Source organism: Barbus barbus, assembly GCF_936440315.1.
Source record: "Barbus barbus genome assembly, chromosome: 26".
Taxonomy (NCBI): domain Eukaryota; kingdom Metazoa; phylum Chordata; class Actinopteri; order Cypriniformes; family Cyprinidae; genus Barbus; species Barbus barbus.
In genome coordinates this window covers 28245559-28270380 of record NC_136754.1, presented here as the reverse complement: position 1 = coordinate 28270380, position 24822 = coordinate 28245559, and the positions used below count along the sequence as shown (strand labels likewise).

The 24822-nt window shown below is 38.0% G+C and overlaps 1 protein-coding gene across 1 annotated transcript; it reads right to left on the bottom strand.

Annotated features, from left to right (window-relative positions):
• Positions 1-276: 276 nt before the first annotated feature.
• On the bottom strand, positions 277-23434 carry LOC306845965 (protein Wnt-3a-like). The gene is made up of 4 exons (XM_079378995.1): positions 23186-23434; positions 13405-13646; positions 7479-7744; positions 277-3923 (listed from the first exon to the last, which is right to left on the bottom strand). The coding sequence occupies exons 1-4, from the start codon at positions 23257-23259 to the stop codon at positions 3444-3446; spliced, it is 1062 nt and encodes a 353-aa protein (XP_079235121.1). The 5' UTR covers positions 23260-23434; the 3' UTR covers positions 277-3443.
• Between the last annotated feature and the right edge of the window lie 1388 nt (positions 23435-24822).

Below are 24822 nucleotides of genomic sequence, written 5' to 3'. Positions count from 1 at the left end.
AACCATGATTTCTTTCTGTCACTAATTGGTTGCACGTTAATGAAAGGAGGAGACATTCTCATTTCAGAGAACCCCTGATTGTAAGAAAAGAGAGAAAATATACATTTTGAATGTTTATATCTATGCTTATAACTGGAAAAAATATTATTTATTATTATAATTTATTGCTGTTGCTCATATTTCAATTTGAACTAACCCCTTAACCTAAATATATAACTTTGGCATGTAACATGATGTCTAATGTTAGATTTGGGTCCATGAAGCAAAACCACTTTTGAATCAAAAGTCAATGACAGAAGCGTATTTTTATTTAATTTGGTTATAACATTAACAGCTAGAATTCTAATAACAGAGAGCAGGACATACAGTATGTGGTCAGTGAAAAAACAGATTCTGGTTGCTGGTGAAGCAAAACAACATTTTCCTCATGAGTAATAATCTTTTGTCAGCAAATATATACTCTTGCTAATATATACATTACAGTAAAATAAATAATCATAAAAAATCCAGAACTTCCAGAAATCCTTAAACACAGAACTAGTCCATACAAAACTTTGGAATTTAAGACCATGTTTAGAATACAAATTGAACTGGAAGCAAACAATCGAAATTTAGATGCAGTGATGTACACACAAAAACATGAAGTATTGATTTTGTAGTTAGGGGCGGATCATGATAAATAAAGCTTTGTGGAACGTTGAATAGGGCATGTGCTTTGAAATGATCCCTGATTGATGAGAGATTAAATCAGTGTGAGATGGGCAAGAGGAAACTTGAGTTAATTTTCTTTGAGGAAAGATCTGCGAAAATAACTTCTGCCAAAGAATTTTACAGCTGGGGTTTCATCTCTGCCTTCTCACATTTCCTTGCAATATCAGACCGACTAATAGTTAATCTCCTATATGTTTACTAGTTACAAATATTTTTAAAATTGTAATATCATAACTGTGAATGGACCATATGTATTTTCTACAGAAAGCTGTTTTCGATGCTACTTTGACAAAATATAGCGTGGCTTTTAATAACACAATATGCATTTTAATTTTCATACATTGCATATTTTATAATCTATTGTTCAAAAGGACTTACAAAAGTGTTAGAGTATCTCTATTTGGTTAATTGACACAAACTCTATCAAGATTCCATTAGTAGAAAACTTCACATTTTAGTTCTTAACTATGCTTACACAGTGTCTTTCACAGAAAGAAGAAAACAAAGAGTCATGCACAGACACATTTACATACAAACACCAAGACACAAACAGTAGATTTACACAGAGAAACACAAATGCACAAGCACAATATCACGCATAAATATAACAACAAACCTGTTATTAGTTAGCAGCATTATAAATGAGGGTAGTTCATTTAGTTTCTGCACTGCTGCTAACTTTCATGTACAACTGGGTAGGGAAGTAAAAAAAAAAAAAAAAAAAAAAAAAAAATTTTGGTCATAAATTCACATATAATGGCTATTAAAGGCAAACGTGAAAAATACTTGAGTATTACAGTTGTGAATAAAAACACAATTACATAATCATAATCAGGGTCCAAAATTAAACTTTCACCAAACACAAATAAAAATCAATAAATGAAAAATAATAATTACAAAAATGCTTGTCAAAGGTGGGTGAGTTGCGAAAATATACCAGTCATGATACTATGGCAATGATAATTATTTTCAATTATTATATACTTGCACTGGAGATACTTGGCGAGTGTTAATTTTGGACCCTGCATGTACATTTATATTATTGATTTAGCAGATGCTTTTATCCAAAGTGACTTACAAATGAACAGTGTTTCAGCTACTGAATAAAGGTACAGTTACCTTGTATATTTATTCTTAAATCTCGTGGACCTCTCTGTTTGTGAAATATCAATAATACTGTCACACACAAATAAGGCAAATGAATATCATGCTCCATTTCTCAATAGAAGTGCTCACATCTAATTGTTTTATCTTTAATAGATTATTGATCTTTGGGAAGAACTGGGTGCTTTCACACTAGCACTTCTGGTGCAAGACTGGGTTAGTTTGAAGTCAGATTTCAGCTTGTTTGGGTGATGTGAACACAGTTTTCTGAACTCTGGTGGGTACTTGTGAGCCAAACACAAGTCCACAAGTTACATTTACAGCAGATATGAATGCAATCATCCTAAATTGCTAAAGTGAACCTCTATTGATGGCGTATTATATAGTCAAATTATGTACTTGTGTGTGCTCTGATCTAAAATAAAGAATAAAGATCAGTGGCTCACTCGCTTTCATGACAAGCAGGACTGACAGCAGATGTTCTTTTGAACATTTGTAATACATTCGCACAGACAAAAGCAAGTGCCGTTCTGTGTTGGCCCTTCGGAAAGAAGCCCAAGGGTTAAAAAACCGAAGTACAAAACTGAGCAAGGCTGTGCATTTCACAGCCTTCTCCTGCGTAGTTGATATCTAGCAACAGGGTGAACAGTTGCCGCTTTGATGACACAAGTTTACCATGGTTCGGACCCAAAAATACAGTGTGAACACAACCCAGCAGGGGCAGGGAAAATGAGACGCAACTGAACTCTGGTTTGGACCAAGCAATCAAACCAAGCATAATAGCACTCTAAACAACATTATCTAGAGGAGGTCTTGATACTTGCGACAAGTTCATAAATCATTTCAAGAAAACAGTGACATATACACAATGCATGGACATTCACTCAGATACAAGTGCATTCGTAACCTAATGTTAGTAACTTACAATAAACTCAACCTAATACATAAGTTCAGTGTTTGGTCTTGCACACAGAGACAACATAAAGTGTATTATATGTCATAAAAGAATTGGTTAATCAGTTGTTTGTTGGTATTCAGGAATGTTGGAATGCACTTTGTATTAAAAAGATACAAATAGCTTCTTTAATGGTGTTAGTAGTAAGGCTATCATTAATAATGCAACTATCACCACGTTTCAGAGGCGCTTGTGGGCAAACCCTGGTATTCAGTTTGTGCTGCATTTGTTGTTACAGAGTTGTCCCGTTTGAGTTTGCAGCCACGTGCCGACAAAACCTCTCCCTTTGAAAGGTTTCTGTTCTTTTCTTGGAGACACAATTGGTCAAGGTCCCAAGGGCCTGAGTCTCTAGTAATCTGATCCATCACTTATCCCCTCCTGTATCAGACTGGAAACGATAAGTCCCTTCCAGAGCTGAGTCACAGGCCTGTATTTGTCCCCAACAATGGAGAACAAAGCCTTTATGGGTTTTTCTTTGTGTCTGTTGAAACAGCTTTCTTTGATGGTGTTCTAGAATTACTTCACTGTCCACTGCATCTCTTTTTTGTGATTATCTTATTAGTGAAACCACAAATAACTCAATTCAACTCAGTCCACAAGTTTCGGACAGAAGGCTCTTGCATGTTCACAACCCCAAATATCTGGTCCAATCTGGTTTTGGTTTGGCGGTTTCTTACTTGCAGGTGTGGACATCATAAACTCGCGTACACTCTTGGCAACTCACGTAGCAGCACCAGTGAAAAATGCAGTGGCATTTCTCCTTGCGTTTCTCAGTTTGAGTGTTGTGGCCTCGGCCGCAACAGAGCAAGTCGCAGCCATCGATACCGTGTGATGTCAGGTTACAAATACGGTCACGGGTGCCGAAGGAGCCGGTTTCTGGGTTGGGTTCACAGAAGTTAGGCGAACTTTCATAGTAGACAAGGTCAGTTTCGGTAGGGGGTTTGAAGAAGGTATACTTTGGTCGTAAGGTCTCGACCCAGCCTCGTGATTCCCGATGTTTCTCCACCACCATTTCTGATGCGCTGTCATACTTGTCCTTCATGTAGTCGCCTATCACCCGAAAGTCAGGCTGCGACCACCAGCAGGTTTTCACCTCACAGCTTCCCGAAAGGCCGTGACACTTACATTTCAGGTACATGTGGTCTGCGATTGACTAGAGGAAAAAGGAAAACAGAATATTGATTTTCTAGATGATAATAAATTGCTCTTATTATACCATTTCGAATATTGCCTTTCTTTCAGTGTGTAATGTAGCTGTGCGAGTGCAAACAATCTGCAAAGTTGTAAAGCCGAAAGTGCACGATAAATAAAGTTATTGTCTCCCAAAAGAAAGAACGAGTCGTTAGTAATTCGAATCCCACTTCTGTGATGGCATTGCATAATTGCATAAGTATTGGAACAGTAAAGACAAATTTGTTCTGTTGGCTGTGGAGTCAAGACATTTGCAAATATGATTAAAAGATGAATATGAGACAAAACTACAGAATGTCACGTTTTATTATTAGCCGTATCAACACATAGATGTTTTACCAAATAAAAAGAACAGCACTTTTAGAGTTCATCCCACTCATTGATGTGAGCATAAGTATTGGGACAGTTGAACATAAGACAGATATCAAAGATTAAAAGCTATTATTTAGTTGCAGATCCCTTGCACACAATCACAACAGTGAGTCTGTGACCCATAGACATCACCAGACTCTTGGTCTCATCCTTTGAAATACTTTTCCCAGCCTTTAATGCAGCCAATTCCAATTGTTGCTTGTTTACTCTCCTCTCCAGCTGGCGAAATTCATGTTCAATTGGATTTAAATCTGGAGATTGACTTGGGCAATCTAAGACTTTCCATTTCTTTGCCCTTATACATTTCTTGACTGAACTGGCAGGGTGTTTTGGGTCATTGTCCTGATGCAATATGAAGCACATCCCAATGAATCTGGTGGCATTTCTTGAATATTGGTAGGCAAGATGGTTTTGTACCCTTCCAAATTCATTCTGCTACTGTCATCATACATTAAGTCATCAGTAAAGTTGAGAGGGCCTGTTCCAGAGGCAGCCATGCATGCCCATGCCATGACACCACCTCCACCATGCTTTACAGATGAGGCTGTATGCTTGGGATCATTGCAGTTCCCTTTTTTTCTCCACATTTTTGCTTTCCCATCACTTAGATAAAGGTTCATCTTTGTCTCATCGGTCCATAAACACAGTTCCAAAACTCTTCTGGCTCACGTTTGTGCTTTTTTGCAAACTCTAATCTTGCCTTTCTATTTGTGGTGCTGGTCAGAGGTTTGCATCTTGCTTTGTAGCATCTGTCATTCTGTGTCAAAGTCTCCTGAGGACAGTAGATTGTCAGAGCATCACCCCAGCTTTCTGGAAGTTGTTAGTGATTTTACAGACACATCTTTTAGGGTTCATTTTCACAGCTTTTATGATTTGTCTGTCATCAACTACTGTTGTTTTCTCAGCCGATCAGGTAGTTGTTGGTTGCTGGTGTCGCTGGTGGTTTCCAAACTCTTGATTTCTCCATGCCCTTTGTGTTTGCTAGAGCTCTAATTGACTTCCTCTTTTCTTTTAGCATCCAAATTGCTTGCTTTTCTCTCAAAGTCAGCTCCCTCATCTTCATCCTGGTTTGTGTGTGTCATCATCAAATGCAAGATTCAAAATACAGGAGTAATGGATATAACTGATACAACACATTCCCTGCTTTTAATATCTGAAGAATTAATGCAACAGGACACAGCTGATCACTTAGAAAGACCTGTGAGGCAACTGCTCCAATACTTATGCTCACATCAGATAGAGGGATGAAACTCTAAAAGTGCTGAACTTCTTAGCTGGTAAAACATCTATGTGTTCAATCACCCAATAATAAAATGTGACATTCTGTAGTTTTGTCTCATATTCATCTTTTAATCATATTTGTAAATGTCTTGGCTCCACAGCCAACAGAGCAATTTTGTCTTTACTGTTTCAATACTTTTGGAGCGCACTGTATGTTCTACATTGGCCGGCCGTGAACAACTTGACCTGCCCTCAAACACTGTAGCTTGTTCATGTCAAGAAGACACTGTTAAAGTAAATTCGCTTTATTTTCACTTCTGAAGGATTAGGCCTCAAAGAATCAGTGGTTACCACAGCAGTACAACCCCAATCTTTTTTTTGCGTTCCCTGTCATTTTACTGACAACTGCTTCTCTAATCTGGGAGAGTTCAACGCGGGATTCACAAATGCTTGCTCTTGAAAGATGGCTCAGTACCCAGTTTATTTGGACCAGCTGGCTCCACTGAATCACAACCTTTAAGTATGGTAATTAATAGATGTTTATATTTTCTATACAGCGTTCAAAATATGGCACTATGGCAATGGGAGTATTGTTTCCGACACACGCTGTGCATGGTAGACCAACAGAACAGACTGGGCCATCTGACTAATCAGAGCAGAATAGGCTCACAGAAAGGAGGGGTTTAGAGAGACTGAATCTTAGAACTGCTTCGAAAGAATCGTTTGAGAATCGTTGGAAAATGAAGTGATATTAAATGCATATTTTGAGAAAACTAAAATGTTTTTTGACCTCGCATGCATGTAAACCTATTGTGGGAGACTACCAAAACAATATTAGGAACCTTAAAAATGGCACAGTAGGGGCACTTTAAAGGGTTACTCCTCCCCAAAATTTAAATTTTGTCATTAATCACCTACCCCCATGTCGTTCCAGACCCGTAAAGCTTTGTTCGTCTTCAGAACACAATTTAAGATATTTTGGATGAAAATCGGGAGGCTTGTGACTGTCCCATTGACTGCCATACAATTAACACTGTCAAGGCACAGAAAAGTATAAAAGACATGGTCGAAATAGTCCATCTGCCATCAGTTGTTCAATCTGAATTTTATGAAGCGACGAGAATACTTTTTGTACACAAAGAAAATAAAAATTATGACTTGATTCAACAATTCGTCTCCTCATCATCTTCTGTGTCAGCCGCACCACACGGATACATTTTCTCCATTCATTTATGCTTTGATTTGAATGAAAACAGCATATCCGTGCATCGCGGCTGACACAGAACAGCGTAGGCAGTTTGCGTCCAGTGGATACTCTCCAAAATGGTGCTACGGTGATGTGGAGACAAATTGTTGAATAAAGTCGTTATTTTTGTTTTCTTTGCGCAGAAAAAGTGTTCTCGTCACTTCATAAAATTCAGATTGAACAACTGATAGCAGATGGACTATTTTGACGATGTCTTTCATACTTTTCTGGGCCTTGACAGTGTTATTTACTTGGCAGTCAGTGGGACAGTCACAAGCCTCCCGGTTTTAATCCAAAATATCTTAAATTGTGTTCCGAAGACGAACAAAGCTTACAGTTTTGGAACGACATGAGGGTAAGTGATTAATGACAAAATTTTCATTTTGGGGTGGAGTAACCCTTTAAGCTTTATTTATTTATTTTTTATTTTTTTACCACAGGAGCAATTCAAGAAAGACAGCACTTTTGCATTTGGATGTTGCTCCGTTGGTTTCTTGACCAGGCATTCCTAACTTTTTAAAATATTACTAAGACTTGCTTGTTCACCAGCAAGCAGCATAGTCTAACCTGAGCATTTACTATCTCTGAACATAAACTAATCCACCAGCAAGCAGAATAAACTAACCTGAACTAGAGTGGAAAAGCATTTTGGTCTTTTCAGTGGGAAAAAGTGCTCACCACACGTCCAGCTTCGTTGTTGAGTCGATTCATAGCTGAACGAGCGTCTGGCCGATTCTCACGAGCATCAGCAAACTCTCGGGATACCATGCTGCCAAACTCCACATCCTCACTACAGCCGCCCCACTTCCAGCCCTCTCCTGGCGGTCCTTTCCTCCGTGTGTCGCAGCCGCAGATGGTGACGGAGCCCTCGGAGCAAGCCCGCGTCACAGCGAACGCTACCCCCGCTGAGGCAATTGCATGGACAAATGCTGATTCTCGAGTGGCTATGGAAGTGGACAGAGAAAACAAGCATTGTTACATATGTTATACCTCAGAATATCTATTAATTGTTCTTATATTTGTCCTGATATTATTGTTACTTTAAAAGTACTTAATTAAACTTCTCAACACTTATGAGCGTGTGGTTGAATTTGTTGGTAAAGGCAATTCACTCAGGTCTCATTGTGGACATGGTATGCCATGAGAATGGGAAGACCAAGCATATCCTTCCAGATGAAGTAAATACAAGGCTGACAAGTCTATAATTAGAAAGACTTAATTAAGCAACTCCGAGGTGGGGAAATAGGCCTGTATTACTCATAGCTAAGACTTACTGTCGAATTGTGGTTACAAGACTCAACGCGTTACTTTCGGAATTAATTTGAAGAATGAACAATGCAAGTTTAGGTTGATTATAATCTCCAAGATGATCCAACATTCTGTCTAACAGGGGATTTTGTGACGATTCTTGCTGACGAGGGGCCCCATACAAACTTAAAAGCGTTTTCCAACAGACAGCTAATGAGGTTGGTAATTTTGATAAATACTCTGTGGTCTTGTGCAGTCTTGCACTTGCAAGAGAGAGGAAATGGCTATGGAGACGCTGTAAATCAAGTCCTCCTTTGTTGCAGGTTTCAACTGGTTAGAGAAATCAAGGATAGAGATAATGATGTTGCAAAACTGGCCACAAGTTCTTTCTTATTCCACAATGCTAATTATAATGGCAAAAAGATTTGGTGCCTTTGGATGTTTGGATTGAAATTACCATGATGTAGTGTTTCTTTGTTCTTGACTGCAAAAATATTAAAACTTATATCAGTGGATGCCTATGATTTCTCTCGCTCAAACAACGAGCAACTTCTGCTTCCATCAACTAAATCACATAGTAGTTGGGGGTACGAATAGTTGGGTCTGAAAGGGCCATTCAATTGCAATTTAAAACCCACCGAGTGACCCGTGTTTTATGATCAGGAAGCCAATAAAACGTGGGTCAAATACGGCTGGCCGACAATGACATGGCAGACCGGTCGGGGGAATAAAGGAGAGACAGCATCGGGGGAAAGTGGGGGCAGATTAATATCCAGAGGAAGAATGGATAAAAAATGGATAAATGGGAGATACTGAGACACTTTAGAGTGGTAGGGGGTTTGTACCTGAGAAAAGCATGCAGGTGAAGCCAGATTAGACTGATTATTTGTGACAACAGTTTGCCCCTGCTGCCCACCTTCTGGCTAACTTTGCTGGACCCTCACATGGCAAGTGGTCCCCGTTACCTGCTGGGACCCTGAATCCCTCATTGTGCTGCCACTGTCACGGCGAATTACACACACAAAAGCCCCCCCGATATTTTATATGAAATTTGCCCTTGCCAGTGATTAGTGGGGACCAAGTTAAGTCATAGCAACAGAGAACTATGCATTGGCCGGACCCCACTTGTCGGCAGACGGGGAAATCCCCATTGAAATGGTTTCATAAAACAATCTAAAGGGCGTGTGAATTGTGAAAGGAGCTTTCTCTCTTGCTTAATCTTATGGTCGCCCAGATATTGTGTGGTGAGTTGGGCCCAGCAGGAGGCGGGGCTAAGGTCCCACCATCAACTCCGTTTGCCACACCCCATTCTTTCTTTCTTGGGCAGAGTTAATGATATACTGGTGAGCAGACCTCCCCCGGCACAGTTAAACATGCATTTGATGAAAGGCACGGTGCTCTCAGTACATCCTAAATTGTAACAGTTTCTCCTACTGAGGGCAGAGGTCATAACCTGGGTAGCCTGACCTCATGCAAAGTTGGTTTAGTTGAGGGTGTTAGCATTGAGAGTCATGGGATTCCTTTACTTCATTTTGTGGTGGTGGCCAATAAGGTGGATGCCCCTGAGGAATTCCAATGAAAAGCCTTTTATTCACACCCAGATGTAATTTTATTGCTAGGAGAGGCTATTTTGAACAAATATCACAAAAACAGTACAATGTATGTAAAAGGCCACAAAGTCTTTCAAGTCGCGACTTTTCAGTTAAACGCTCTGATTTTAGTAACAACAGAGATTTTGAGTGACAGTAAGAACAAGTTAATTCTGGTGTCCAATTACAGCTCGCATGCGACTGGCAACGTTATCTGCTGAAGGTGTGTTCAGCAAACTCTTCTAGAACACCTGCGTTGACTCTCCTTTCATCGCGGATTCCAGTGGGCTGTGTTTTGACACTTTGGCTAATGTAAATTAATGAGCGCTGATGCAGACGTAGCCCGAGGCAGCACTGTGAAATAGATAAATGAGGATGAGACTGGCGAAGCGGTTTACCTTTGCAAAACAATGCAATGTAGGCAACACATACACAGATTTATGAGAGAAAACTAGGTGGCAAAACTGATGTTCCATGCACAGGTTTGTGAAGTAACCAATGAAAGCTGCCAAATGGTCAGTGAAAGTATCAAAGTAAAGCCCTTTAAAGGCGTGTTTTCTGGCCAGAATTTGAAAAGTAATGTCTGTTTTCAGACAGGTTTCTAGAAGACAAGCAAACAGGTCCCACCCTAAGTTACATCATTAGCTGAGCCAATGTCAGGATGATCGGGATGCGTCTTCTGATAGCCCCACAGGGACATTGTTGATAGTGCCAGGGCAGATCTCAGACAGCTGTGTGATTGTCGGTAACAAGCCGCTGAAGACCTATTAAAGATCAGCGCTCCATTCAGCCCAGCACAAAACAGAAGAGGAAACCGACGCACATCCGTCTGCGCCACAGACATTAACACCAGCGCACAATAGCGCTAGCGCCACAAAAGTGACAGTGTTAGTCACAAAGGAGTGAAAGTGAGAGGTGCTCTTCTCTAAGCTCTGTGAAAAGCTTCTGAGCTTCGAAGCGGCCCTTAAACCGCCCCAACAAAGCACTTAATCTACCCGCTTTGACCTCTCACATTATTAAGAGCTTCAGAAGCTTTAATCCAATCAAAATGATTTACTAAAGCCACCCCTGGACCCCGATGACTGACCTGGTTCAAACCCCCATCACCCCTGTCCCTGACCAATCTCCCCTTCAATTTAGACCGGAGGAGGGGGAACTGCAGGGGATATGGAGAGGCTATTAACACTACAATGGAGAAGACCTGAGCAGTCCTCCCATCATCAGTGGCCTGCTTGGGCTCAAGCCCTCTCCATCAATGTAACAATTGCTTGAGAGTTTATTAAAAGCAATTGGTGCGGCTGACACCGCCTCCCGCCGTAGCCGGTTATCAGTATTCATCCCACCTGCGGCCCCTCGATGCGCTCTGGCTCCTCGTACCCTGACCCCTCATTTCTCCTGGACACTGTGAGAGGACTAAACTGGTCCAGCTTTGAATTGATATAACTTTTTTTCTTTTTTTGTAACGAGAAGCGCATAAAAGCAGCAAGATGAATCCAAATTCTTATTAAATCATCTACCAGACATACCGCAGCAATATCTAGTGACTGCAGTAATATTAATTTTCATAAATATGGCTATTCATCTGTGTTTTTGATGAAGTTATGTAAAATAAATTAAACAAATCACATGATATTTACGTATATGTGGTAACATTTAGTATAGGGATTAATTGTCACTATTAACTAGTGCTTATTACTAGTATACTGGCTGTTTATTAGCACATATTACTTATTCTGCATGAGCATATTTTAGATCCCTTAATCCTACAGCCATACCTAAACTTAACAACTACCTTACTAACTATTATTAAGCAGTAAATTATTTAGAGTTTGATGCAAAAGTCATAGTTAATAGTTAATATCGATAATTTGTCTCAAAACTAAAATGTGACCAAAAACATGAACAAATGCCATTGATTTCAAATTTTATAAGTATCTTGTTAAGTTACAGTTGTTTAATATGGGAAATAGCAATAATGCTGCTTACCTTAGCAAAATATAGTAATGAAGCAATATAGTTTAGTCTAGTTAAGCAACAGTTGATATTGTTAAATCTACATAACTCTAACCTTTGCTGTGTTATGCACAGACTTGTGCCTTAGACAAGAATCCCAATTGATTAAAGACCAAAACAACACATTCATAACTTCACCTTAGATAAACACACACGCTGGCAATGTAATCCGTTTGAGCGCACGGTGAAGTATGTCTGTTAATGTGTGCGTGTTACACACACGCTGAGATACTTCTCAAATGCCTTTTAGGAACGTCAGCATGTTGCTGCTGTGAGATGCATTACCTTTACTGTGTCGGGACAAACACAGTGAGAAATGTGGGGATTCCCTTTGACAGAAACAAACAAAACACATCCCACCCACTTTACTCGCGTGCATCACTAGATCGGTACAAACTGTCACAGTCCAGTGCACCTGACTAATGCCCATTGAGAGTGGGATTAGAGAGCAGCAAATAAATAATGTGCACAGAACAACAGAGTAATCTCAGTAATCAGAGCTATGTGCAAACAGGGACTTTTGATGTAATTGAGAAGTCATAATGTTACATAGTCACTGAATACACTGAGTGAAATATGCTTTCATTATGGGGTGGATAAAGGCATATCACATTCCTGTTCTCCTGTCTTAATGTACAAACTGAAATTCATAGGTAATGGATATTTACCTCTTTAAGAATCAGGCTAAATATTCAATCATTCTAGAATTTAGGGTACATTTCACATCAGGAAAAACAAGCTTTCACAATGAAACTTCTATTGCTTTCGGTTGATATATTTTATCTGCTAGTTGCCAAGCTTAATCATTATACACCATTTTGATATTACACACAAAAAAAGAAGATGTTTTCCTGCTGCTGAGTTTGTCAACTATGTTATGGACAAACTGTATGTGTTTACAGGTAACATAGTTCAAAATTTCACCATTTTGACTCATAATGACTCAATGGCAGGCTTTTCTGGCCAACCAAATGTTATTTTCTTGATAACCTCAAATTATAATATTTATTTCCTTTATAATCATAAAAATATTGCAGACCATACTAATGTAGGCAACATAGTTAATAGGCAATTAATATACTCCTTGACAATAGGTAATTGGAGATCAAATATAGAAAAAAAATGTTTACATTTTCCATAATGTGTTTAAAATGTCTGGCGCAGAAGAAAATGGCATCACATGATGCTGGTCACATTTTCAGAGGGGGTTTGGTTAGTAACATAGTTAACAGATTTTTGGTGGACATGAGTAAAATATTTTCTTATTTGAAGAAAATGACACTTTACTTAAAGCCTTTATGTATAATGCATTATGAAGGGTTAATAAAGGGTATAATGCATTAATAATTATTCAGAATGTGCATTGAAATACATTATATCTTGTCCAAATTTATTATAACCAAATTTAAAATGCATAGTGAAACAATGAATTGATGAGTGTTATAATCTATTAACTGTGCATGGTTACAATTATTCATGAGATTGTAAAATGCATTATACATAAATGCTTTAAGTAAAATGTTACCAAAATTTAATTTATACGCAATCTATTTTTAAGGTATTTAGAAATAAATTTAATATAGAATCTTGACTAAATTTCTTATTCATTATTCTGAACTTTAGGGGACAGAGACAATTTCAAGCGAAATGAAAAACAGGGTGCACAAAATATACGTGTGAGATTATACTGGACATGAAATGTACCCTTAATTATACAATGACTCGATTATTTCCCATTGCTTCTCTAGGCCTACCTTTATCCAGCACCGGTCCAAAGATGGCCAGGTTGTCATTAATAGTTGTGCAATTCCATCTGCGGCCACGGAACTGATGCTGACACTCTTGGATGCCGATTTTCACCCCCTCTGCCACGCTAGGCATGATTTCCACATAGTTGCGGCAGAAGCGGAGCTGTTTGGGTACCAGACCAGGGATTGAGCTGCACAGGATGGGCTGAGTACCCAATGAAGTGTACTGGTGTCCCACCGCCAGAGACCTGCCGAGGAAGACATGGAGGTGAGCAGTTTTTGGCAGCACTTCATTTTGCAGTCCTTTTCTGCATGTGCATAATATGCGCTTACTATAGTAATTACAGTAACACTTTATTTGAATGAGCAATTCTCACTCTTAACTAGCATGCTTATTACTACAGTATATTGGCTGTTTATTAGTACTTATAAAGAACATATTAATGCCTTATTCTGCATGACCATATTTTAGAATCCTTAATATGACCCTGTACCTAAAATTAAGAACTACACTACCAGTCAAATGTTTTTTTAACGTTTTTAAAGAATTCTCTTCTGCTCACCAAGCCTGTATTTATTTCATCCAAAATACAGCAAAAGCAGTAATATTATGAAATATATAGAGTAATGTTACATAATATTTCTATTTCAGATAAATGCTGTTCTTCCGGGTTTTCTATTCATCAAAGATACCTGGAAAAATTCTACTCAGCCATTTTCAACATAATAATAATCATAATAATAATAATAAATATTTTTGAGCAGCAAATCAGAATGACTTCTGAAGGATCATGTGACTGGAGTAATGATGCAAAAAATTCTACTAAACATTTTACTGTTTTTGCTGTACTTTGGATCAAATAAATGCAGGCTTGGTGAGAAGAGGAGACTTCTTTAAAAAAACATAAAAAATATTACTGTTCAAAAACTTTTGTGTGGTAGCGTACCTTACTAATTATTAATAAGCAGCAAATTAGGAGATCATTGAGGCAGTAGATTATTAAATCCATGTAGCTGCCTTTTATCTCTTAATGCTTTTTTGGGGGTAAGTCCACTTTAAGTACGCATACTGAAAAATTAATTGAAACTGCTTTTTCTTGCATCTGTCATGTGCTGAACTTCATTACTACCTAAAATATGAATGTTTTCTTGATTAGTGACAAACTGGTCAATGCACCAGATTTAACAAAAAACCCATAGATGCAGTGCCGAATGAATAAGTGAATGCAACACATCTCTAATGAAAAGACTAGAGCAGGATTCATGCTAGTCCACGCCTGCTCATGGTGGTTTGCTGCTGGTCTAGCTGATGGACCTGTTCATTAGCAATGGCAGAGATGCTTTAAGTCAAGTCAACTTTATTTCAGTAGTGCTTTTATACAATACAAATTATATAAACAGAAATAAACAAGAAAACAGCATGGAAACAGTTCAGTTTCTGCTGTAAAGCAGCTCTCAAGACAACAGTGCCATTGTTCAGCTCAGAGTTGGTTGAGTTCAGATGCTGCACGATGAGTAATATTTCAGTCGTGATCACGGTTTCTGCTTATTAAGCATAATTGTCTGTGATATTTGCCCGCTGGTTATGTTTACCAAGATATTGTCATTGGTTTAGCTAGTTAAGAGGACTATTGAGGCTAGATCCAAACCCGAACATTTGATGCTTGTATTTTCAGCCAGGATCCAAAATAAGCTCAATTTAGCTCAAAGCACAGACCCTCCTTTACTAACTACTCCTATTTACAGCATTATCACGGGTGTAGCATTTGCAAGGTAGCTGAAAAAGTCAAAACAGTGTAATTTGAACAATTACAAGATCAAAGTGTAACATGTGTGGATGGACTCCAGGTCCTAAAATGAGGAGATCAATCTGACACTTGGCTTTGTATATGCACCGCAACAGTTTGACAATTTCGCAGTAGGAACTTGTGTTTGAACCCGTCATAGGCATTGAAGATCTTTGGCTTTGTGGGAGGGGTTCAGATAAAGCCATAACACGTTGCTAAGTGGTAAACAAACATGAAAGCCCCAGCTGAGACAGGAGCAGTATACTGATCAAGGATTCACAGTGTGGGACAGGTACCTTGTCATTAAGGGCCACCGACATCCTTAAACTGTCCTAAAGTGAAATAGGTCTGTGGCTTGCTGTAATGAGACAGTGTGCACTGGTCTGGCTGAGCATCAGAGGATGCTTGACTTATGTTAGTTTGAACTCGACCATTCTTTGATGACACACGGCTCAGATGCGACTCATGTGCTGACATGCTTTTCACTTACAATTCAGAGTTTCCATTGCAATGTTGTGGAAAGTTTGTCAGTCAGTACTATAGGGGTTTTGCTACTGTTTTTCTACTTGGTTGTCATCAAATTCAAATATAACGCACAAACCTCTATCTTAAATATGACAAATTAAAACAAAACTTCAAGTACTGCATCTGATATGCAAACAACTCGAGACACATCTCATTATAACACCTCTGATGATTTCAGAAACCACACAATTGTATATAAAAACAAAACTCGATAGTGAGTGTGTGAAGTGAATGTGTAAACTCTATGAATGAAAATGAGCAAAGCACCAAGCACTTGTAGTTTACACAGCAACCTTAAGCAACTGTTCACACAAATCACACAAAGGATAACTGCTATATGTTAAATTTTATGGGTCTGGCTTCCGGTGTCATTGGCTTGCAGCTATTTTTGCAGTAAAAAACAACTCGTTTTGCTGCTGGAGTGTGTCTTATTTTAATGTATTACATTTATTGTGAACACTGGTTTGTAGTGCAAACAGCTTTACCGTTTATTGCACTTTGTTATTCTTCTGGTTATTTCCCTGCAGCGGCTAATGAACTGGAAGTCACAGACACAGAAAATGGCTTACTTCAGCATTGAAAAATAAGGTGCATAGGATTTTCATATAGTTTGGACAAACGTTTTAAGCCCTCACCCACCCACCAGCCCCATACCGTTACAAATAATATTGTCTTTAAAACAGATACAGAGACAGATATTGGCTTTGCACATCCCCACAAATGATAAATACAATACTTATAATTTGTTATAGGCTATTTTATTGAATTTATGTTAAACATTTTTGGTAGGGCTGCACGATGAGTCTATTTTAATCGTGATTGCGATTTCTGCTTTTCTCGATTTATGAAACATAATCTGCGATATTTGCCTGCTGGTTATTTAGCATTTTTTAATTTGGCATTTGTGTTATCTTGCATTGGTAACAAGCTTTCACATGCTGTCATGGTTGCGGTTGCTAGATGTCAAGAGTTAAGGTCCTTGCACACCGAGTCCGAAATTTTCGTACGCGTTTTTTCGTTTTTTTTTTTTCGTATTCGTCGTCCTTTCCTATCAAAATGCTTGCCACGGATGCGAAAACGCAGAACATCGAACCTGATCTGAATTTTTATGACAGATGGAAGTTTCGGAGGCAGTGTGTAAAAGTTATTGACACAACATGAGGTCGTATTTATTTTTTAACCTGCAGATATTTCGGACGAAAGTTTCGGACTCAGTGTGCTCTCCAGTCAGAGCTTTTTTCTTTAATCAATGCATTTTCTGCCAGTGGTTTACTTAATCTGACCAACCTGGCAACTATGCGCACGCGCTTTCTCTAAATTACTGAAAATGCACAGATGAATGAAAAGACCAGCAAACTTGAAAGTTGGATTTTAAGGATCTGAGATGTTCCGCTCAAATGAAAGTCTAATACAGACAATATGTTTTATTTCACTAGGTTGTTTGCACTGTTTGCTGTGAATAAATCTGCAACCATGAGAATTGATTATGAATTGACTGATTGATTGCGAATTGAAAACATTCTCTTGATTAGTGCTTATGTGAAAGTGCACTCATCCTTATGAGACGTAAAAACAAAAAAACTTAAAATGACAATAATATGATATTATATTATATTATATTATATCATTTAACACAGTAACCTAATTGTTGTCAGCTCTAATTTTGGATATTAAATATTAACATATTTATTGAATATTTACAGTTAAAATGAACAAGACATGTCTGTAAAGGTGTGAGCAGTCTCAATTAGCTGTGTGTGTTGACCTGTGTTATGAGCTGATTACTAACCACAACAAGAGGGCCCCTCGGTGACCCCTGACCTGCAGTGATTAGACCTGAAGGGCTCTCTCAATGACAAAGACTACGACACTCCCTCATCAGCTGATGCGCCACCAACCGGTTCCTATACCTGCTGCATTCCACAACACTTCCTCTCCTCCATTGTTCTGAGGGGGAAGTTATGGATCTCGGGTTGTAAAGGAAGTGAATGATGACTTAGATCAGCCATGTTGGCATAAGCCATGAATTTCATTGTGCGTGATTGTAGTACATCATTTGGATATTTTAAAAGAGCACAGAACGTACTCAAACTGAATTCTGCTCGAGAACTGTGAAAGAAAGAAGTACACATATTAGTCAGTGCTGGGTAGCTAACAGCTCTTGTCTTTCTCCTGCACGGCATACTCTTTGATGTCAGTACTATGACTGCTCTTGTCTAAACTGACTTCAATAGGTTATGCTTTGCATAAGTTGATCCCTGGCATTATTTTACTATGAGTCAGGCCTTTTTACATCTTTCTCAGTAAGGAGCTTAATCTGAATTTCACTTTAAAGTCTAAAGGAGCCCAGAACAAGAGGGAACTTGAATGAAACTGGCCTGAGAGAAGATCCAAACCTCATCTAGCAGGGTGTAGCGAAACTATGAGGATTTGTTCACCAAGTAATTCCTATTACAGTTTGACCTTTTCTTAGCCTTTGTCAGTCCCAAGTAGCCTCTCAAATCAATGGCACGGGACGTTTACGCCCCTCCCCCCCCACCCCCGCCCCGTCTGTCTCACGCAGATGCATGCATTTCTTTTACATGCATACAAATACACAACCCAAGGGCAGAACTGGCCGGGGTGGGGGGTGGGGGGGAGCCATGGCCAAGAAATATCGGTCAGTTGCCATTTATGTCACTTTTTTTCTTGACAAGAATTGAGTTTATTTAGACCTAGCACCGCCTCTTTATGACCACAGCACACTGGAGACTTTTTAGTTGCGCAAACCAACTTCACCTCAATGCCGAGCGCAAGTCAAAAAAGTGCTGCAAAAGCATGGATGCCGAGGGAGCTTCAGTATATGAACATTGATTAAATGTGGAGATGATTAAGGCAGTGTCAAAACTATGCATATAACAAGTCCTTGGGCTAAATAGACTTCTGAGATCACAATATGAGGCACACATTTCAAATTTGTCTGTAATTTAATGCACAAATAAATGCAAACACAGTGCATTTGTACAAAAAAATGGGTGCCAATTTTACCTTAGTTTGGAAAAATGGAAATGGATTAAATTAATTTTTGCATTAGTATTTTATTTATTTAATTATGCATGGGGATTCAATTTCCCCCCTCTGTACTGAGTTTAATTTAGCTAATTTAGTTTTGATAACTTATAGAATGTTATACATTCAGTGTTACATTTCTCAGCATGTTTTTGATAACAGACCTCACATTGATTATATATAATAATCTGGCTAATCTTTGAACTTTATGTAGTTATTTGCATATCTCATCTGTGAGGATGTAGTAATGGAGAACAAGCTGTCTTTAGCTCCAGTGTAAGCTTCCTTTCTGTTAATATGAGGTGAGGAATAAGACAAAATGGTCAAATTCACTCAGTATTACTTCATCTGTTCCATTATCTCAATTACAGTACAATTAAATGCAATTAATATTTAGTTGTGTGGTAGGCACTAAAACAGCCCAGTAGTTTTATATTTGAACTAATTTTTATGTTGAACACAAGCAGCATCCTCAAATGAACAATAGGATAAGTTGCACAAAATTATGCCCAGGTTGCATATAACTCAAAACTCAAAGGATTTTTTTTTTACCATTACCATTATAATTACCATTGTTCTCAATAGTGATTCTCTAGTGATTCTACATCTTTATTACTGTAATAGAAAAATAACTACAATGTAATGCATTGATGTTTTGTTTAAATAAGTACAAGAAATCATTATAAGCACATTGTCTTTTCCCCGTAATCAGAAAGAGATTTACAGATTCAATTGAGCTGTAAATGAGATTCATAATTTCTTTAATTGCTTTATTATTTTTTAATGGCATTGAGAGGTTTCATTATATTCACCCAAATAGAGGCTGCGTTACAATAATTTCATACAGGCAAGCCTTGATTAAGCCATGGAAATGTGACTGCAAGTAATGCAGATTTGCATGCATTAACATAGAATTAATTTATGCGGTCACAGGTGTGCATGCATTGCCAATTTAATGACAGCATCAACTGTGGCTCACCCATTAGATTTACAGCTAGAACTATTGTTTCTACTGTTTCACTTTTTTCTTTTTAGCTGGCAAATGGTTTGTGGGTAAAGATGCCGTCAAGCGTGGACAGCCCTCAGGTATACTGCAGTCAAGACTAAAGTGATAATTAATAGGCTCTGCTGACGGCTAGAATCACCACCTCATACTTTGGTATTGTACTTTGCCAGAAGCTGATGAATTTGAGACGTCACCGCCACTGAGTGAGGTGAACAGGTGTTCCAGTGACATGTCCTCATGCTCAGCTGTCTTGGGCGTGTGTCTGCCCCGTCATCTGTTGTAGCTCATGATATTGAGATCACCATCATTTAATAAGAGCAGACAACTCAGCCCTCTAAAGCACAAAATGAATTCATTGATTGTGTATGACTGAACTGAGATTGGATAAGCTGGTATACCTTCAAACAGTTATCGGGAGAACACAAGCATTCATAAGGTTGTCCTAATTTGCATCAAGTGTGTGCAACTCTCAATTCTTTGAACCAAGCTGGTGCCAAACGTTCATATTTTAGCGATATCCCAAACGAAAGGATGACCAACTGACATCCACCCTCCCGTCTTTACCTCCCCAAAATCTCCTAAAGCCAGGTTATTAAAAGACAAAAGGACAGAAATGAACATTCCCTTTGCTCTGCAGTCTTAGATATATTTGCTCACTTTTCATCTGAAGTGTATCCAGTCTAGGTTTTAATGCATATTTCAGCAAGCCCAAGCAAGTGCACCTCTGAATTACCACTTTACTTGTAGGCCCCGGGGCCACAGAGCCGACTTTGACATCAAGAGAGAAGTGTTTGGGAGAAGGAATGTGTGGCAAGCTTTCACCTCCAGGTATTTATCTTTTAAGGTGGAGCGCGGGGTGGAGGTGCAGTCAGGCTACACTATGTCATGAGGAGATGCAGGAAGCCATGAACCTGGTCTCTATACCTGGCCCACTTCACAAACCTCCTTCACAATGATACAAAGCAAAACGCAGCATTAGGTTCGCTGTTATCCAGCAGGATGTGTGTGTAGATACACCTGCGCTGTCCAGGTGTCCTCTGCATGAACATTAGCAGTCCTGTGTTAAATCACCGCAGGTTATCATATCACACAACACTCTCAGCTGGAGAACCGCTGGCCACCCTGCTGAGTTAAATTGCCTACTGAAGTTTTCACATATATTTTAGGGGAAACTGAAACGCTGTGGCTTGTTTCTTGGTAAAAATAAAGAACAATCTGTCTGCCTAAAAACTGAATGGAAGAAACTTTTCGGCACATTTGGGTCTTTTCAAACAAAACGAGGCAGTAAATTTCTATTAAAGAAACAAACAAACAATATAAACTGATTTAGGTCAAACTTGACACTTTCTGATACTTCTAACTTCTCACATTTTACCATGAAGCTGAACTTGAGGCTGGAGCTGAAACAAACAAAAAAACACATTCTGTACAGCTTGACAGCTGTATTGATGTTTAACTGTATACCTCAGTGTTTTTGTAGCTTTATGTATTGATTATTAGACAGTTTTATACCATGACAGAACGTGCACATCCCTGAGCTCCCTTGTGAAACAGAATTACACTTTAGCATTACATTTCAAAATTGCTTATTATGAAAATAATATACTTTAAAGGAACATTTTTAATTGTGAACACAATGCATTGTTTTCAGAAACCTTGAACCTACAATTAAATGATACAAGTATTAAAGGTTAAATTTATATTAAATGCAATTAGTTGAATTTAAGAGTGTTTTGACCTAATTAAGTAATTTCATAATTACTTTTATTGTCTTTGCTGAAAGTACTAATGAGCATTTATGGTGAACTGAAATATACTTTAATGTCATTTCTGTTGAAACTTGTATTTAAATGTATTTGTAATTACACACTCATTATGATAAAGCTGTAATTTAGTACAAATATATTAATTTTAAATTGACCAAATAACTGCACTACAGTTCAAATAATAACCAAATATTTTACATGTGCTTTAGTATGTTAGTCAGCACTTAAAAATAAGCGTTGTTCTTCAAAACATTATTAAAAGTTAAAATGTCCTTTAAACCTTTTCACTTGATTTTTCATTGCACTTTTTAAAAGTGTACTTAAATGTGTTACGAAACATAGTCAAGAAAGTGTATTTTCTTTAAGAGTGGGCTTTTATTTCATTAATGTTATCTGCAAGTACAGATAATTAAAAAAAGTAAACATAATTGTAAGATTTGAAGTACATAAGTGCACATTCAATCCATTTTTTTCCACAAGGGTTGGCTGCCCGTAATAAGCAACAGAAGTTTCTGGATGCTGTTCTGTGAACTGGCATTGTGAATGAGAAGGAAAGCACAGCTTTTAAAATCTCAAGAGGGTCAGACAGACAACAATTAACAAAAAAGAGTGGCCTGGACTGTGACTAATGACCTACTCAATTACAGCTTTTACAACCACTGAGAAAACTCTGCTTTATTGTCTTGCCTCCCAGAAACAAGGATCTTTTAGGTGTGTGAGTGAAATCGGTGGAGCCCTAGAGAACACCTTGAACGTTTGCTATGTGTCAGGTATGAACTGTACTTTTTTCTACAAGTTATTTAAGAGAATATTTGTAATTAAATGCATTGAAAGTTCCAGTGAATTTGATCAAACCTGGTCTCAAATGATAATGTAATTCTGCATACTTTTAACAGTCAGTTAGATGTGCTTAAAATCATTTTCCAACCTCATCAGATACAATTTCCTATTTTACTTGATCATTATTAGAAGTGTTTTAGGCCTGTTCGTAATACAATGAGCACAACTACGTTTTTAAAAGCATACAATAATGTTGATAAAAAATACAAAAACTGAAATGATGAATATGCTGTAAGCCTTATTTAAATGATTTCCGAAGTTGATCTCCGATTAACGAAACTGAGCAGATTTAACAAACTGAAGTGCTACATTAATATTACAAATAACACGTTACAAAAATAGCATTTCATTTCCTCGCATGGCTTTTATTTAAAGACAGCTCGGTCTGTCAGAAAATATATATCAGTGACAAAATGGCAAGATCGGAATCACTGAGAGATTTTTTTGCAATTGTTAAACTTTTAGGTAGATGAAAATAACTAATTATACTAACAATTTTAATGATTAAATGATTTACATATTATAAGTCTTTGTTGATAAAAAAATGATGAACTTCAAACGACTACAACAGGTGCACGATAGATAGATAGATAGATAGATAGATAGATAGATAGATAGATAGATAGATAGATAGATAGATAGATAGATAGAGTCACCGATCATCATATCAATACCGGTATAAGTTACAACTGACCTCATAGATATTTTCAATCCCCCAAATCATTGTCAAGTTGAAAAGCTTGTCATTTACGCTTTCTAGACTACCAAACTCATTGTTTTTCTCAAGGAAAGGTTAAAAAAGTCATAAAACTTACCACCATATCGGGTAACTTGCCATGACACGCGTGAGCCCACAAAAAAGAAACAGGAAATATCCAAGATATATCATCCTTTAAAAAGTTAGGCTTAAACAGACACGCACACACACATACACACACGCACACACGCACACACACACACACACACACACGCACACATGCACACACACTCGCCCGTGTGTCAATGAGAAAACGCGAGGTGATGGTGAGCGCTATTTCTCTCCGATAATCCTACAGCGTTCTCCTGCGCGCGCTCATGAGGCACATATTAAAGCGGAGAACAGCTCTGCCTTTGGACCCAATCAGAGGCTTTTGCCACGGGCCAAATTCTGATGATAGAGTCACTCAGTCAGCCTGAACCGCAAACGCGCGAGACACGCACTGTTTTAATAGTTATTGGGACATGCAAGGCTTTGTGTGTTATATATATAAGGTTGTCTAAGGGTGGGTGGGGGGACCCCTGTGGATTGGGTAGCTATAACAACCTGTCCGGATTTCACCCCCCGGTTTAAAGCCCCTCATATGCAAAAATGAAAACGTGTGAATTGCTTGCTTGCCCTGTGTTAGTTTTTCTTGCGCTATTGCTTGCTTCGCTTTGTTCAAATGATCAAGCTTGTTTGTTAGCCTGTTTAAAAAATGGAACCTCTTTTTTTTTAAATAAATGTTTAAATGCTACATTTTCTACAAAATAATAAAAATAAATAAATAAATGTCAAGATATTAACCCATAATTTGCTTACAAATAAATTTGCAGCCTTTCAGATATATCAAAACCAATTAAAACTTTTAAACGCGGACAATATTGCTCTGTCCATCTTATAAAAACTTTAACTGAAAGGCTTGCATAAGATCATGAAATTGATCAAAATTAACTAGGCCTATTGATGACATATATAAATACAAATAATCATATGTTATAATAACACAAAAATAAGTTATAATGCTGTTTCCCCCAAAAATGGGAAACTTTCTTTTTATATGCAATATTTCAGAGTAAATTCCATCAAAGCACGTGTTGTGTTTCCGAGTGGAAGTGTATTGATACACACCTGCTCAGATGAGGTTTGTATCTGGATCTAAAGGAGACGCTCACATCGAGTAATGAGGAAATGCTGATTAATGCATTAATGAATCTCACGTTCTCCTTCATCATAAAGTCTTAAAATCTAATGACTAACTTGCAGATCTAATCTTTCCGACTTTTAAATAACTATTGATGTTGCATATTTCTTGAACATAATGGTCAAATAAAGAGATGACAGATTTTCCTCCATCTCTTCAAAGGTCATAGAGACTGGCTGTACTGACCTGCTTCCAGTTTTATCTCCACAGTCATTATATTGAAATACTTTCATGATGTCATCTTCACATATAAGTCGTTTCAACCATTTGATCAACTCGTGTTTTGGATGTAGCCTATAATATTTTCATTAATTTATTCACTCATTTTCTCATGCGTTCTTTTTTTAACAAATGTATCTGATATGTTGCATGTATAGGACTGTGTTCAAACACATTTCTGTTTCATGTGTCTCCATCTAGTGCCAATGAGCTGCAGCAAACTCGATGTTGCTCAGCAGAGTATTTTTAAACGAAGCAAATATTTTGACACAGTGAGTACCTGTCCGTGAGTA